The 16,709-nt window shown below is 30.7% G+C and overlaps 1 protein-coding gene across 7 annotated transcripts; it reads right to left on the bottom strand.

Annotated features, from left to right (window-relative positions):
• Window positions 1–1,507: 1,507 nt before the first annotated feature.
• On the bottom strand, window positions 1,508–16,080 carry LOC105348961 (ribonuclease Y). 7 transcript variants are annotated; one of them, XM_066075643.1, is made up of 12 exons: window positions 16,058–16,080; window positions 8,795–8,989; window positions 7,876–7,947; window positions 7,258–7,320; window positions 6,350–6,412; window positions 5,590–5,640; window positions 5,438–5,470; window positions 4,399–4,461; window positions 3,953–4,148; window positions 2,991–3,083; window positions 2,707–2,799; window positions 1,508–2,595 (listed from the first exon to the last, which is right to left on the bottom strand). In XM_066075643.1, exons 2-12 carry the CDS (start codon window positions 8,941–8,943, stop codon window positions 2,329–2,331), a joined length of 1,143 nt encoding a protein of 380 aa, XP_065931715.1. In that variant the 5' UTR covers window positions 8,944–8,989; window positions 16,058–16,080; the 3' UTR covers window positions 1,508–2,328. The 7 variants fall into 7 exon arrangements, with proteins under 7 accessions (XP_065931715.1, XP_065931714.1, XP_065931716.1 ...); XM_066075642.1 differs by lacking the exon at window positions 16,058–16,080 and adding an exon at window positions 11,910–11,999; XM_066075644.1 differs by lacking the exon at window positions 16,058–16,080 and adding an exon at window positions 11,910–11,999 and having other exon boundaries at window positions 7,270–7,320.
• Window positions 16,081–16,709: the final 629 nt, after the last annotated feature.

The following is a 16,709-nucleotide window of genomic DNA, read 5'->3' as shown; positions in this document are numbered from 1 at the left end:
TCCTGGTCATAATTGTTAAAGTTTTATCATCAACAAACTACCTAGTCTCCCAATAGAATAAATTATTAAAATTCAAACTTATTCATGGTCAAAGTTCACAACTACTTATGATTTAAATAAAAAAGCAAAACGATGCATCGTTGCATGCCTATTAATAATAATACACATTTTGGTATTGTATTTCGGGATGGGAACGACTATTAATGATACAAATACGTTTTGAAAATAGAATTGTCTTTATTTAATGTGGAATAACACATCATCACAAAATGGCTGACCACTGATCGAAACGGCATTTCCTTTTATCAAGGGGATTTTATGGACTAAAGCATTTAACTTACTCCATAGCCGAGTGGATAAAGTGTCGGACTTCTGATCCGTACGTCCCGAGTTCGAATTTCGCAGGGGTTTTTGTTGTTACTTACTATAATAATGATTTTATATATTCATTTGTTATCCCCAAACTGCAATTTTTTCGCTTATTTGACATTTGTACAATTTATTTATCATTATATCTTTCATTATCAAAAAGTTTCCTGATAATTTGAGTGACTTTTTCAAGGTGTGTTATTCCACCTTAACGGATTTTGCATACACATCTGTCGGCTTTTTTTTTCAAGGGAATTATATATATATATATATATATATATATATATATATATATATATATATATATATATATATATATATATATATATATATATATATATATATCCTGTTTTAAAGACACAAAATATTTCTATATCATATTCATTTAATAACCATCTTTTTATATTTTTCGACAACTCTTTTAATGGTATAATTACATTTCAGGGCCATTGTGTGAAAGACAAAAAAATACTAGTCCCGTTTTGGATGAAATTCTTCTTTTGCAGTTGTACACTTTTTAATAGAAACTTTAATTCTAGCTGAAGTATATAAGTATATATATATATATATATATATATATATATATATATATATATATATATATATATATATATTATTTTTTTTTAGCAAGATACTGTGGTTTCATTAATATTCAAGGATTTTTATTTTCATGGATAAAGTGAAAATCAGTTTCAAGGATATGAAAATTCGTGGCCAATAACCCCATCAATACAAAATTTTAATAGAAATTTCATTTCAATGAACATTTAATTTCATGGATCAACTTTTAAAAACGAAATCCACGAAAATTGGTATTCAACGAATATTGTTGAAACCACAGTAAACTTTATCGAAACGAAAAATTAAAACTTTTAAAAAATTATCAACTCTAGGTGTAAAAATTCTTGACATGATGAGGAAAACAAATACACTGTACTTATGACTCTGTCTTCAGTCAGAAGTTTTTTTTACTTAATATTTAATATTTAGGGAAACAGTCTAAGAGACTTCAAAATGCACAAACAATTAAAAATTTTAGAACTTAGTAAAGAGCCAATACACCCTCCAAAACCTCCCTTTTTCATACATATGGTTGCAACATACATGACCTTAGTGACTAAAGACTAAATTAGAAACGTTCATAACTTTAAAATCAAGTTTTAATCATAGGATATTTCTACATACAAACCATACTTGCATTCAAATCGTTGTTGTACATAACTATTGCTCATTCGTTGTTTATTTTTTTAAAATGAATACACGTAAAAGATATTCTAATATGTATCATTTCGTGTCATTAAAAATTTGATTTCTTGTTTCTTTCTCAGTATTACATATCACACAGCATAAAGTATACAAACGTTTTAAAGTTTATCAAAAATTGGTATGTGTCATAAAACCCTTAATTATTTGTCATCCAAAGTTTTCCACAGAAGTAAATTTAACATCACACAGTACTAGTTTTATAATTTGTATCGCTCTGAGTTTTTGCTCAATGTAATTGTATCCAATACTTGTAATTTAATGCTCATGGAAAATATTGCGCCCAGCACTAAGATCAGAAAAAAAATAAAAATGAGGGATATTGACAAGTGCCAAATTCTGATGTGACATTTATAACACCATTTTATTGGGTGTTGGACATGTTAATGGATATATTATGATTAACAATATTGGCACCTAACACTCGGTGACCTTGTTGTGCACAAATGCAAATTACAATCTGTGAAACAACTCTTATATTCATTATCCTTACCTGCACACATATACTTATACATAATATCATCTTGGCTAATGAGATATTACAATGACACAGTATAATACGTACTACATGTAATTATACAATTACATTTGTTTCCAAACTTGATTTTATTTACAATGAATATAATAAATTGCAAGAAATATTAACCTTTGTCACCAAATTAAATTTTCATTTGTACTAAAAATGACTTAAAAGGATCACTTTGGTTGCAGAACACCTTTTTGTACTATTGGTCCATCCTTATGAAGAAAAACGGCAGGCCAAACCAGAAAATCGGCTTTTTCTCCTGTTTTCGTATACAGTCGGAATACATTTTTGTCGATTACGGAATCCTTTTGGGGTCCAAAGTCCAAAAACATTGGAGGATCTTGGATGGCCATCATCCAGCATAACTGAGAACACTTCTCAACAAATTGACCTTTTGCTTTGGAGCTGTTATTCTTCAGATGTGTACTTTCTTCTTGCTAAAAATTTTCAATAAAAATGCAAATAGATTACAAGAAAATAAAATATAAATGAAGGTTTTCATTGATATTAAAAATTTTATAATGTCATAAATTGAGGTCAACTCTCACAATTATTTTCTCCACATCTTGAAAAGCTAGTGACGCAGTTCTTTTTTGAAAATCAATGACTTTGGACATAACACCTTCTGGAGGATTGTCAGTCTGAAAGTATCAGAACATTTAACGGCATGAACTGTTTTTGGTATAATTGTGCTCTTTGTGTGCGTTTGTGTCGTCCAAATATCTTTAAATTGCCTTTATATAAATCAAAACAAAAAACTATATTAAAACTCTCAAATAAGTTGTACTTTATACATGTAATCATAATGAATATGTCTTAGTAATTGCAATACCTTTTGGGGTTTTGGATTTGCGGGGTATGCTATAGCAGTGGTCAATACTTGGCGTTGATTTTGAGCTAGTTTGTTGCAAATGTCAAAGGCGTCCTTAAAATACACGTGTTTGTGTGTGTGTGTATATATATATATATATATATATATATATATATATATATATATATATATATATATATATATATATATATATATATATATATATTCAATGAAAGTAAACCCAACAATCTATCTGATCATATCCTAGGTCATTTGACATATATTTTGCATTGCATTATTTGCAACTTAAAGAAAGGTTACTCTTTTTTATTTAAGATATGCCATCAGAATGAACTACTGGATAACATAAAGACTAACATAAAATACGCCGTATAAAAAAACTCATTATCATGATTAATAGCATCTTCACAACGGAATTCCACACAAACTGTGTGTGGAGTTCTGTAATCACAAAGCCTTGACGTTGTGAAGATGGTCTATAATAAGATTTATACATCTCTTAAATGACATTGAATAAGAATACTATGAGTATTTACAAAAAAGAATTAAAATTGAGGATCAATAATTCGATTATAAATTCACCGTAAACATGAAAAGGTTAAACTACTCAAAACACATTATTGACTCACACACATTTATTGAAACTAATGACTTTTCATTTTCGTGTCATTTTCTTAAAACTTTCTGCAAAATATTGTTCATCATTTACTGCACGTCTTATCTTATAGAAATTTACTGTAATATACTACATCTGAGGTATTCTTTTTACCTACAGCGTAGTACTGTACCAAATATCTAAAAAAAAAATTCAATCTTCAAAGTCCAAGAAACAAATTGAATATTTCAGGAAATTCTGAAATATATCAATTCAAATCAAATAAATATAGCTTTAAACTTTATTGCCGTGACCTCTCTAGTTCCAAAATTAACTAGACTTAGAAAAATGTTGTGATTTTGTAAACCTTTAACAATTGTACAATCTGTCCTATTATTTCTTCTTCAGACCCGGTTCCTTCCATATTTTCATAAAATTCTGTCCATTCGTTGTCGTAAAGCTCGCTAAACTTCTCAGCCAGTTTGTTGGGGCGATTTTCATCCGACAAATCTGCTATTGCTGGATTATTAAACCGCAATCTTTCACCAGCCACTGAGCTCAATCTAAAACCAAATTCCAAGCAGAAAATGTAAAACGAAATGATATTCATTTTTTTTTTATAGATTTCTCTATCAGGTATGATGAGAGCCTTTGTATATTTAACACCAAAACACAGACGAGGAGGATAAAAGGTTAAAGTTATCATGCCACAAACAGTGAACCTTTTGTATATTATTTGTTTAAAACGGAAGAAGACTTCATTTAAAGATGAGATATAAAATAAATAGAACATAAACAGGATGCCCGTTTTACCTTGTAAGAGCTTTTTCTTTCTCTTCTTTTTCCTGTTCATAGCTTTTGGCAAGTACTGAATAGCTGAAGTATAATAATCAACAAATTATTATAATGTACTAGAGTATCAAATAAGCGAGTTCGATAAAAGAGTTTAATTGAAACAAAAAGTATCCATTGGTTGTAAAACGGTTGAGTACTAGTATGTTATTCAGTCCGGTTAATGTGACCAGTTTTCATAAAATTGTACCAATCAGTGAATCATAAAATGTAAATTTAGAATTATACTTTTTAATATATAACTACTGTTTGACCAACAGAGCCCCATCAGACATAAAATGACTACTTATCAATTGTATAACTATGTGAATAAACACGATGTTTTATTACGTTGTTTGGGCTGTCACAGATGTCAAACTGGTATATATATAAAAAAAAAATTTGGAACACTTTAATGTTGTTATTAAAGTCAATTCATAATCAAAGGAGTCAGCTTCCCCCAAATACCTCTGCATCAGAAACTAACGCTTTTAGCTAGGTTGATGCATTTCACAGTTTTTTAGATGTCCAGTAGTAGAAGATATTCTTTTATCAAAGAAATTATTTAATTTTACTATAAATAATTCAATAGGGCTTCGCCCAGAAACCAAAATGACTAATCCGTTGGCACAGTTTTGACAATTTCGCGTCAGGCCTCTATACTAATAATAACCATGTTCATTGTTTATCTGTTAGATGCTCAGTACAAGCTGATAAAATATTTTTTTTTTCATTTGATTTATTTTAATGATTTTTTTTATGAATTATGATGTAGAATTATTTTACCAATTTTAATTAAATTTATCTATTAATTTAAATGTTCCTTTTTTAGTAAAAAAAAACGTGGTTCATTAAAACTGACATTGTAGTTTTAGATAAGAATATAAAAAAATGTTATATTGTTTTTATTTTGACCAACGTACGACGCACGCCAATAGGCATACTCAGGTATTAACACGTCCCTTAATGACTTACGGGACCTAAACATTAATTGTTATCACAAATGAGAGTAAAATGTCACCTTTTCTGGAGATCTCTCACTTGATTATACAATCTGTAAACGATAAAGAAATATAAAATATTAGCAATATTATTTTGTGCCAAAATATTATAATAATGTTTTAAAATAATCAAAATAATTTTTCACGTATTTTTTATATTTAAGGAACATACCGTAAATTATCTTTGTTTGATGCTTCCAAATTATTTTCCAGTTCTTTAATTCTACCAGAAATAAAATAGTTCAACTGTTAAAGTCTAAAATACTTGGATTGATCATTAAACTTTACTATGTTTTTAGTGTAACGAGTAATAATCAAATTCAAACGACGTTTATCACTTTTTTGTTTTTTAGTTTACGCGTGAAAACGGGTTCTCAAAACTGGCATTACGTTTTTTCATTGCTTCAAATTATTGCATGCAATATATATATTTTGATATACACGCTTATTAATTAACATGATGGTATTTTAATAAAACTTCATTTATTTTTTATGTATGGTATTAGAGAAATTAATGTTTTTATTTAATAAATTTAACATACTCTGGTTTAACTTTCTTGACCTTTTGCATAGTTAACGTTCCTTTTGAGTGTTTACTTTTTGTGTGTATATTGTAAATCTTCCCCTTAACAACTTACTTTATAGAAGTGGACCGGACAGACAGGATCGGAAATACATACTTATGATAAAAATACGAAATTTTTATATCAAACATTGATCACGTGAAGCTGTTTTCATTTTCAAAATCTTAATAATTATTCATGCAAGTACATTTGTCGTTGGTAAATTAAGGCAGCGATTTATTAGGTTTTCTATATAACACCATAACAAGTTTCAAAAAATGGGTAAAATACATTAGTTGTTTGAATTGAATATTGTAATCACAGAGAATATAACAGTAAGCTTTTTATTTAGATATATTATTTTTATACCTTTTAATAAGTTCCTCATTCTCTTCTTTAAGTCTTTCATTTTCCCTCGCATATTCTTCCACCCTGACAAACGAATTCATACTGTTTTGGTTATTTTGTTATTGGGTGACAGTAAATATTTCAACAGTCTGCAGATTGTATCATTTCACAGCATTTAAACCAATGATTTTTAGACGCATTTGCAATCGATCAAAAAGAAAATGAAAAGTACATTCCAAAGAGTGTTTAACATTTCATTGCGGCTTTCAAAACTTTTTTGAAGGAATTGCTGAAAGTGAAACAGACGGGCTTACGTCAGATTTAAATTTATCATCATTCATAAATGTAAAAAATGAGCAGAAATTGATTCAGTGATACATAGCGTTGGGTTATTTTTAAATGTGCATAGACAATAAATGAATAAATGAACTCGTTCAAATCGTGTTTGTAAAAGACTGTTAAGAGTGTATTTCTCCACTATTTCTTCACCTTACATGTGTCAGAGCAATCGGGGGTTAAATTTAATTAAACTTAATTGATATTTATTACAGCAGTTCCATAATTCTTTCGGCAAAAAAATACCGCGACAAATTTAAAGTATGAGTAATCTGATGTTATTTTATAAGAAAAAAAAGTTGGTAAAAAAAAAACACATTTTAATGAAACTTCCTCTTTATGGAAATATGAAGTCTGAACGATGACGTTTTATCACTTTTTTCAACAAACCATAAATGAAAATGATGCACCGTTATGATATAAAGTAAAATGTTCTTAAATGGCCATAGAGGCTTCAGAGAGCTTTGGGTGTAAAACAAAGTAGTTTTATCCTAGTTTCAAAATAAGCCTATTATTAATAGCCACTGAAGAGTTTTTAAAAATGGAAAGGATACGATTCTAGGTTATTCATAAACAACATGCAAACATCATACCGTTTGTCTAACCTTTCTTTCAATGTCTGTAACTCTGTCATTTCATTTTCATACTCGTTGGTCCTGGAACACGAACAAAAAAACTTGACTTACCAAGTACTGTAAACCAAGTATTATATAGGTGCAATAAATTCCCATGAAATTTACCTGCGGATATTCATTGACGCGGACCAGTATTACTCTCTGTTGGAAATAAACGACTTCTTGACCGCGGTAATTAGTTTTCGCAAATCAGTTTTCAGTCGCTTTTTTGCACATAAATTTAATACCTAGTCTACAGTATTACTCTTATGCTTAGAAAAAACTGTTCGTAACATAATGAGCTTTACACAGAATTGAACAAAAGACTGTATTTACAAATAAACGATACTATTTATGTTATTTACAGCTCGAATTCGTTTTCCTAATTTCTTTTATTCGTTATATTCTATTCATATTTTGTACAATATTTTCTGTATATATCCTCGTATAGATCTACATAGTTTAAATGATCGCAGGGTAAAATGCATATGAATGGGGTCAATAGGCTTAAAAGGCCCATATTAAATATCTGATATACATATATGTAATGATGCAATGAAATGCTGTAAAGACACGTCTGCTTAAAGGACGCAATACCTCTTTGAATGTCCTGCTCCAAGTCTATTCCGTATATTTAAAATCCTTGCAATAATTCTGAAACATCCTTCACTGTAGAGAAATAAAATAATCAACAAACGTGTACTAGTCGGCTGATTACTGCATTTGAGGTTATATCTTCATTTTAATTTCATTATCAAATCCATATTCAAATAACAAACAACACCATATGTTTACTAGGGATATTGCATTCTAAGGTGACCAGGAAAAACAAGTTGATTTTTTTTCTTAAACGAGGACACCCTTGTACCAAACACTTGGCTTTTTCAGGTGAAATTAAATGATTTGTACTTTACCTATTTCAAAGAAAAAAAGACATTTGGTGTATTTGAGATTCAGAGTCCTACTGTGAAATACACATTTGGAATACGTGTTCATCTAATAGTGTCATTTATATTCTATTTACTTAATGTGCTATCAAATAAACTGGCACCTCTGATTCATCATTCTTTCTGCACAGTAGAATTACATGTAACTATAATATCTAAATGAGATGATCTGTTGATACTTGCTGTAGCTATCTTTACTGAATTCAAATATTTTGATGACATATTATTCTGCATTTCATAGCAAATATGTTACCTATATGAAAAACATTAAATACTTCCATAACTTATAAAAAATTAGCTTTATAGCATTGTATATTCTCATGTTGTTTGTGTGATTTTCCCTTTTCTTACAAACGTGTTGGTATATAAATGTATATGTGTGTAGGATAGGCCAATTTTTAAACCTTGTAATCAAAAAAATGTTTATACCTATTTTGAAATACATTGTAAATCTTGAGAGAGAGAGAGAGAGAGAGAGAGAGAGAGAGAGAGAGAGAGAGTTCTTTTTGTGCTTACAACCTTAAATTCAGTATGTTAATGTTTGTGTTTCTTATTGCATCAATACTCACGGAAAAATCCAATGACAAAACCGATGGTAAAAAGTACATATATAATGGATCATTATATTGGTTTTAGGAACCTGGCTGTCTGGGTCTATATCGTGCCTTGACTCAATGTGCCTTGGGAGAGGAGTATACTCGTACTTTCCGTATGACATTTTGTATCAATGTATAATGTCAAAATCAACAAAGGAAGCACTCCGCCTGAAAAAATAAAATGCGAGTATGTTACCTAATGAACGCAATTTAATTTATCTAATAATATAAAGCATGTTTTTCTGCCCCATCCCAGTCTTTTTTTCTTCATTGCTACAATAAACTAATCTTGAATACTATACAGATCCGCCATTATAATATATTACTTGATCCATGCGTAATCCAAAAAGTTTAAAAAAAAACAAACAAAAAAAACCAAAAAAAACCCCAGAAAAAGCCTTGTCGGTCATAACTTTAAAAGAATCAACTATTTATTTTAAAAATTTAACAGATTTACTTTGAAATAATATTGATTTTAACCACCCTCGCGATAATTAATGTTTTGAGCATTGTACCTCCATCATCAATTAGTTTCATACATGGGAAAATCTCTATTAATTTAATTTTATTCATTGGGCTGTATTAATCTCGGTATCGTTAGGTTCTAAGGGCTTTAAAACCCAAGGTTTGGCTGGTTATTTGAGGGGTATAAATTGCTAGAATATTTATTGCATTCATTTTGTGGATAGAGGAGCTCATGTCAATTTCATTGATATATGACACTTTAATACTGGTAGCACTTTTCATCATATATGGAATGAAAATACGAAACTGTGGCCAAAATTTTCACTTTTGGTTTTGTGCTTGAAAAGTAGGGTGGGTTCAGAACACGAAATGTCACTCAAAAAGAAGGTGATTGACCCCCCATCAATTGGTGATTATTTGCATGGGTATACATTAAGCTACCAACGCTATGATAGTTTATGGCAGTTGCTTGGGACTGGAGCGTGGTTCTGGACCCGTGAAAATGTGAAAAAAGGACAATTTTTCAGAGAACTTTGAGACCGTCTCTGACTATTCTTTATAGTGCTAGATGTAAGTTGTACTTGTTTTATTCTGAAATGTTTAAAAATTCTCGAGAGTCGGGACCGTGTGTCCCCTGCATGCAAACCAATTTTAGCAAATTTAAAAATCCACTGAAAAATCGATTCTCATATATGAGCACTATCTGCCTCACATTTCCTCGACCAAAAAAACTATCCCCTGCCACCCAAGTTACGCCCTTATGCCTTTTCAACTAGAAAATCGTGTTTGCTGACAAAAGTGTGTATATTATTGCAGAAGTCCAAATTACTAAATTCACATCAAGGGCATACAGTACTTTTATCCAAATCTTTTTATCGGAAAACCTTCCATTCACGCCCATCTTCAACCTTAAGTTCATTTTTTTTGTACATATATATCGTTTTTCATGTAATTGACGTTTTTAGTTTTTGTGGTTTTTTAATAATTTGTATAGGCGGGTTTTTTTTTAGAAATAATATTTTGTATATCCCACCCTCTTTTGATGATTGGCATATCAGTGCCATACTTTTAATGTGTTTTTATGGAGGGGGTCAGTTTATATATGTTGTCAACTATATTGAAAAATGTATCAGCTGTTTTTTCTAGTCTCGTCTCAATATATACAGGGGTTTTTTTTAACTTTTTAATAAATGGCCTTTTTTAAATTCAACTATGTTGTGTTTTTTCTAATATTATCGAAAACCCTAGTGCAGTCGTCTTCCCTTTTTTAAACAAAGGAACATTAACATCTTTCATCCAAATCTTCTCTGGCAGCCGTTTAAATCAACCGTCTTTCATAATAAACACATCCAAAATCAAAAATATCATATTTGTACTTCGACTCGTTGGCAATTTTCAAGTTGGGATGTGTTTATAGCCATTGACGTATCTATAAATAAAGTTAAGGATATATGGTATAGAATTGAAGAGCTGTTCTTAACAAAATATAATGTCTCTTTTGTTTTTGATAAAAAAAGCATACTTTTTGGTAAATACAACAATAATAAATTATACAGAGTTCAGAACTTATTGATACTTATTGTAAAACAATACATTTTTTCTTGTAAGTTCAAACCTATCCAAAAACTTGACTTTTTTGGTTTAAGTATCATAATTGCCGACAGATTCCTTATTCAGAAATTTATGTTATTAAAAAACTGCAAATATTTAGAATATGAAAGAGAATGGAAAGCAATTTGTGATTTGCTGTAGGTAGCATATATATTAGCTATTACATAGAACTTATGAATTATAAACCCAAAATCTATTATAGTTAGTACTAGAAATAAAATATACAATAGCTGATTTATGTTTGATGTACATGATGATATTGCCTGTCTGTCTTTTTTTTCTCTCTCTTTTTACTTTCTCTATCATATATAACTATTTTGCATAATAATACGCTATATATTAATTTTTTTTATACCATGTATGTAAAAATGTAAAAGAGTTTCAATAAAACGTTTCAAAAAAAAAAAAACAAAAAAAAAACAAAAAAAATAAAAAAAAACACATTAAAATTTCAACACGGAAGGGATTGGGATGATCATCAAGTGTTCGAAAGTGCGAAGATGCGACGGCGAAGCGCGAAGATGCAATGGCGAAAGTGAGAAGTTGCGAAGGCGAAGATGCGATACTACTATCATCTGCATCATCGACCTAAAGGCGAAAGTACGAAGGTCGAAGTGGCCCCATCGGAACACCATACAAAACTGATTAAGAAACACGAGACAGTGAAAGTTGACAATAATCCACCCCTTTTCCAAGTTTTTTATCTTCAATGAATTTGAGGCTTGTGAACTTCAGCTTTTTGAAATTTATTCTAGTTTTTTGTTGAGGTGGTTTAGGATTATTCTAGTCGTCCTACAAATTGGGTTCAATATGAAATGATATGAAATCAATAATACGTGCGTGAACATTCATGTACATGTGTACATACACTGAAATTAAACTATACTGTCGGTGACCAACGATAAACAGCACATGCTACGGTTTAGAACTCGGACTGACAAGCTGAAATGTAATGGGATATTAAGAACTGTTGTTAGATATAAAATAGATAAGTTTAAATGCTAATACTTACGTGATATTAAGAAGACTTACTAAACTTGTAAAACTTAGAAAAACTACTTTCGTTTTGTTTTTCTGTAAACTTAATGAAGAAAGACAACTCCTGCAGGTATGCGGAAAGTCTAAAAATACTTGTGAAAGGATCTAAATATTGCGATTAACAACTTTTGAAAATCAAAGTTTTTTTGTTATTTTCTATTGTTCATATTTCAAATTTTTTTGAATTTGTTTTTTAACCTAATTTAACATATTGTTCTTGCTATTTTATAATTAATCTTCAAAGTCGGCTAAAACAGCATTCTCTCAGTAAAATTGTATATTTATGCATGGTTTTTGGCCTAGATATCCTTCAGGACCGGACTGCCCCTAAACAAACTTTGATATTTTGATAAGTTTTGTTCAAAAGAATAAATTAGGATACATTTTTTTAATGGCACCCGACCATGGGGGTTAAATATTGCAAAAAAAAAAACCGACAAAAATTTCGGAAATTCATTTCTATCATAAACACCTTTATTTTCAACACTATGAGTAACTTCTGGGTCTGCCGCCATAAAACTTTGAGAATTCTCAAAAAAATTCTCAACTTAAGTCTTGAGAATTAATCAGCTTAGAATATTCTCAAAATCACCGTCATAAAGCCACTTGAGAATATTCTTAGCTGAGTAATTCTCAAGACTTGAGTTGAGAATTTTCTCAAATTTACGTTCTCGTGAGACGGTTTTCGCGCATTTTTTTTCAATGACTCAAAGGATTCTAGTGGAGCACTTCTGCGTCAGAAAAGTAAGAAACATTTATAGTTACGTGTAAATAAACACGGGTTTTGCATATTTTATCGTGTGCTTTGTTATTTTGGAAAAGTAATGGAAAAGAAACTAGGCAGAATTGGGGGGCAATCGCAACTTCTCGGGCCTTTCCGGCAAGCTCGGAAAAACACCTCGAATGTATTAACTAGGCGTCCATGACAACCCCCCTTTTTGTAAAACTTGAAATAAATAGAACACATTTTACGATCTGTTGAGATGTGAGCTATACTTCATTAAAGTAAACGATATACTATATAAATAGTGCCTGTTTGGGAGAGTAACAGTTGAAATTGACACCCCGAGAAAACCATTGTCAACCGACGCGAAGCGGAGGTTGACAATGGTTTTCGAGGGGTGTCAATTTCAACTGTTATCCTCCCAAACAGGCACTATTTATTTTGTTATACTGAATGCCTTTTTTAAAATTTTTAAGAAAATTTTACTGCTTTTATATAGGAATAACGTGAATTCTACAGCGAACCGTACGCGCATAATTTTCGCGCATGTAACATTTTTTAATGTTACCCGTTGCCAAGTGCGTTGCTAACGCTGAGGGTAATAGTAAATATTATTAACTGCGTCTTAACCAATCAGATTTCAGTATTTAACATGAAAGTATAACAAACTAAAATATAACACAGACATACAAGACTGTCTAGCCGATACTTATTTTAATGGGAAGCGACTCCATTTTGTATAAAATTCTAACATCCGCTGATGTTAATACATTCGAGGTGTTTTTCCGAGCTTGCCGGAAAGGCCCGAGAAGTTGCGATTGAATTGGGGGGTTGACGAAGAAATTGCCCTCATTGAGGAAGTAAAAGCGAGAGCAACTCTGCTATTTGGGTCGATTAAGGGGTATGGGATTAAGAAGGGGAGGGAAATAAAAAAAAAAAAAGAGAGTGGCAAAAAATTGCAGACCGACTGAACTCGTAAGTAAATCTTAAGAAGTGATTAACAAAAAAAAATATCTGAAATTAAAAAAAATATGTGAAGTGTTTGTCATAAGCAAACTAGATCTACAAGAATACCGCAAATTTCTATGTACAGCGCTTGTCTACCAACCCGAATTTGCCGTAGCGCTACAGTTTAGCCGCTTAGTCTATATACTTGTAGTAGCTATTGAAGTTTTGATACGAACATAAGTTATTAGGCAACATGAAAGTGCATGCGCGGATCTAGAGGGGGGTCGGGGGGGTCCCGACCCCCCCTGGAAAATGAAAATTTATTAAATTTACATAGTAAAATTATCGCGAAAATATGCCTCGGACCCCCCCTGGCAAACACAATTATCCTTCGGACCCCCCCTGGAAAAATTTTCTGGATCCGCGCATGAAGTGTAATAAACACTAAATTTGTAAATGACATGGAATAGATGAATTCGTTTTTATTTCAATGTAGCTGTACGTACGTGCCGTCAATTACTACGTTTATGTTCACTAGCAATATATATATATATATATATATATATATATATATATATATATATATATATATATATATATATATATATATATATAAGCACTAAAAATGGCTAACGACGCGAACAATAGAAATTGTCAAATTTTCGGGACAACCAGTCCCTTCTTCTTGGTTGTCCCGAAAATTTGACAATTTCTATTGTTCGTGTCATTAGCCATTTTTAGTGCTTTTTATATTCAGTTTACTGGCTTAGTATCTATATATTAGATCCGACACTTTAAAGATGCCTAGTGTTGTTGATTCTATTCAGTGCTTTATTTATATATATATATAAATATATATATATATATATATATATATATATATATATATATATATATATATATATATATATATATATATATATATATATATATATATATATATATATATATATATATATATATATACACACACACACACACACCGCACTTCAGTGCAAATATATAGAGCCCTAATTGTATTTTTGTGTGCATACAACAATTACGTACATTCAAAATGCATTTCGTAGTTTGTTTGGTTTTAGTTTTTCTTTACAGTTTGGTCAATGGTGTTTATAGTTCCGCGTGCATTCATTAATAGGCTCTCTATTACGGGGCGCTCTCTCTCTCGTACAGTACTAATACTGGGCCAACCGTGAGCTTATTCTACTTGTTGTTGGACCCAGCCTCATGAAACCTCCAACAAGCCAACACGCGTTTTAGTTTTCAGACTTCAATATAGACTTGACATGAAATGTACTTTTACGTGAGTTTGGTATGCATCAGCAGCGAAGGTCTGGTTCCAACTGCCTATAATTTACAATTCAGAATAATATATAATGAACAATGGAACAACACAATGAAGGACTAACATCATAAGTACAGATGTAAGCTTAGTTATCAAACAGCTATTGATCGAGTAAATCATGACATTTTACATAAAAAGATTAATAAGATGAAAGATCAAGTGTCAATAAACATAAACAGAAGTCAATTAAAAGATTAGCTGTCCATCACTGATTGTGCCTCAGGTGGGATTAATGCTGCGCGGAATTTATAACGTTTATAAAACAGTTGTCGAAATAGATGAAAAGTTTTTGTAGCAATTAACACAAAGTCCGAAAAAGTTAATTTACACAATAATTAAAAATAGTCCGAAAGATTGAACGATGTCACACCGTGACATTTCCTTTATTGGAGACAGTTCGACACTAAAAGAACGGAATGGGAGGAGTTGAAGAAAAAGTATTACAATGTGAAGTCAAGAAGTAAGTGTGTATGTGTATTTAATGGTGAATGTATGATTAATCTTATTTATCAATATATTTACACAAATTGAATAACAAATTAAATCAAGCAGATTAATTATTGCTTTGAACGATTTTTGACTGTTGAATTATACACATGCTGGACCTATGAGTCTATTGGGCATATATATTTTGAGTTTTTGAATACCCAATATACTGTACATATATATAAATTTTACACTGGTGTCTGCAAGTGTATTACTTTCCTATTTACAAAGAGATTTAAGTCATGTAATTAAAAATTATGGCATTCCAATAAAACTGTACCGAGTGACCAAATCATTTTCAGCATTCAATATACCAATGATATAGTTTACTGACAATATATATGTCACAGCCGCAATTTGATGTTGACGCAAATCGTTGTTGTTGATAGAATGAACAACTCAGCTGTTGGGTTCTTGTAATTTATATTTTGCAATATATAGAATTTATGGTGATCTGTAACAATAATTATTACAGAAATGAATATAATAAGATACACACTCACACAACTTAGATTCACGCATAAAATATATTTTAAGATATTTGAATATGATTAATTTACGTTTTAAATAATTAATTATTTCAACAGATAACTTAGGCAACTGCGGTAAATGAACTTACCTAAATGACAGATATTTTATATCACTATTATGGAATAGATAATATATGGAGAAGGAGATAGACTCTTCCTTTCTCTCGGCTGTCTGGGGGTGAATTGTCTTAGATTTAGGATTTGGCACCAAGCGTGCGCACTTAAATGTAAAACTTGTAAAACCACTCATTCACTTTTTCTTAAATATCAACCATGAATAAAATGTGGGAACGTAGTAAAAAAATATGAATTCCAGTGATCACTATTCACTATGTTTATAGACGATGATGAAAATGATATATGAATATTCGTACATAATATACCTGTATCAATATATTAAAATGAATATTGGATCAATGAATAATTCACCCTGTGACATATATTTCATTATTTATTAAAATAATTAAATGAAATGGCAATTTAGAATGTATTTATGCATGAAAATGTAATGTATTAAGTTAAAAAAAACACTCCAGGTTTAAAGGACAATGATAGATAACTATGAATTATTATCAAGACTCTTATTATTTCACATCTTTTCTTTTTAAGGTAAAGAAAAGCTTGATGGGCTGAAGCGTCCCAAGACTGGCGGCGGCCCCCACTACCTCCACTCACACCAGGTGAGGAGACGTACCTCCGCCTGGCTGATGGGGAGCCAAACCTCTGTGGCGTGGAAGGAGG

Source organism: Magallana gigas, chromosome 2 (assembly GCF_963853765.1).
Source record: "Magallana gigas chromosome 2, xbMagGiga1.1, whole genome shotgun sequence".
NCBI lineage: Eukaryota > Metazoa > Mollusca > Bivalvia > Ostreida > Ostreidae > Magallana > Magallana gigas.
Note: the sequence above shows the minus strand (reverse complement) of the source record. Positions and strands in the feature narration are given on the sequence as shown.

What these genes read in the sequence shown, in the direction of transcription:
- LOC105348961 (XM_066075643.1), bottom strand. Translation starts at nt 8,943, where the DNA reads ATGTCATACGGAAAGTACGAGTATACTCCTCTCCCAAGGCACATTGAG. An exon ending in GGAGCAGGACATTCAAAGAG is followed by an intron (nt 7,321 to 7,875) that starts GTATTGCGTCCT and finishes TTCGTGTTCCAG; the next exon opens with GACCAACGAGTATGAAAATG. An exon ending in AATGAGGAACTTATTAAAAG is followed by an intron (nt 5,641 to 6,349) that starts GTATAAAAATAA and finishes TATTTCTGGTAG; the next exon opens with AATTAAAGAACTGGAAAATA.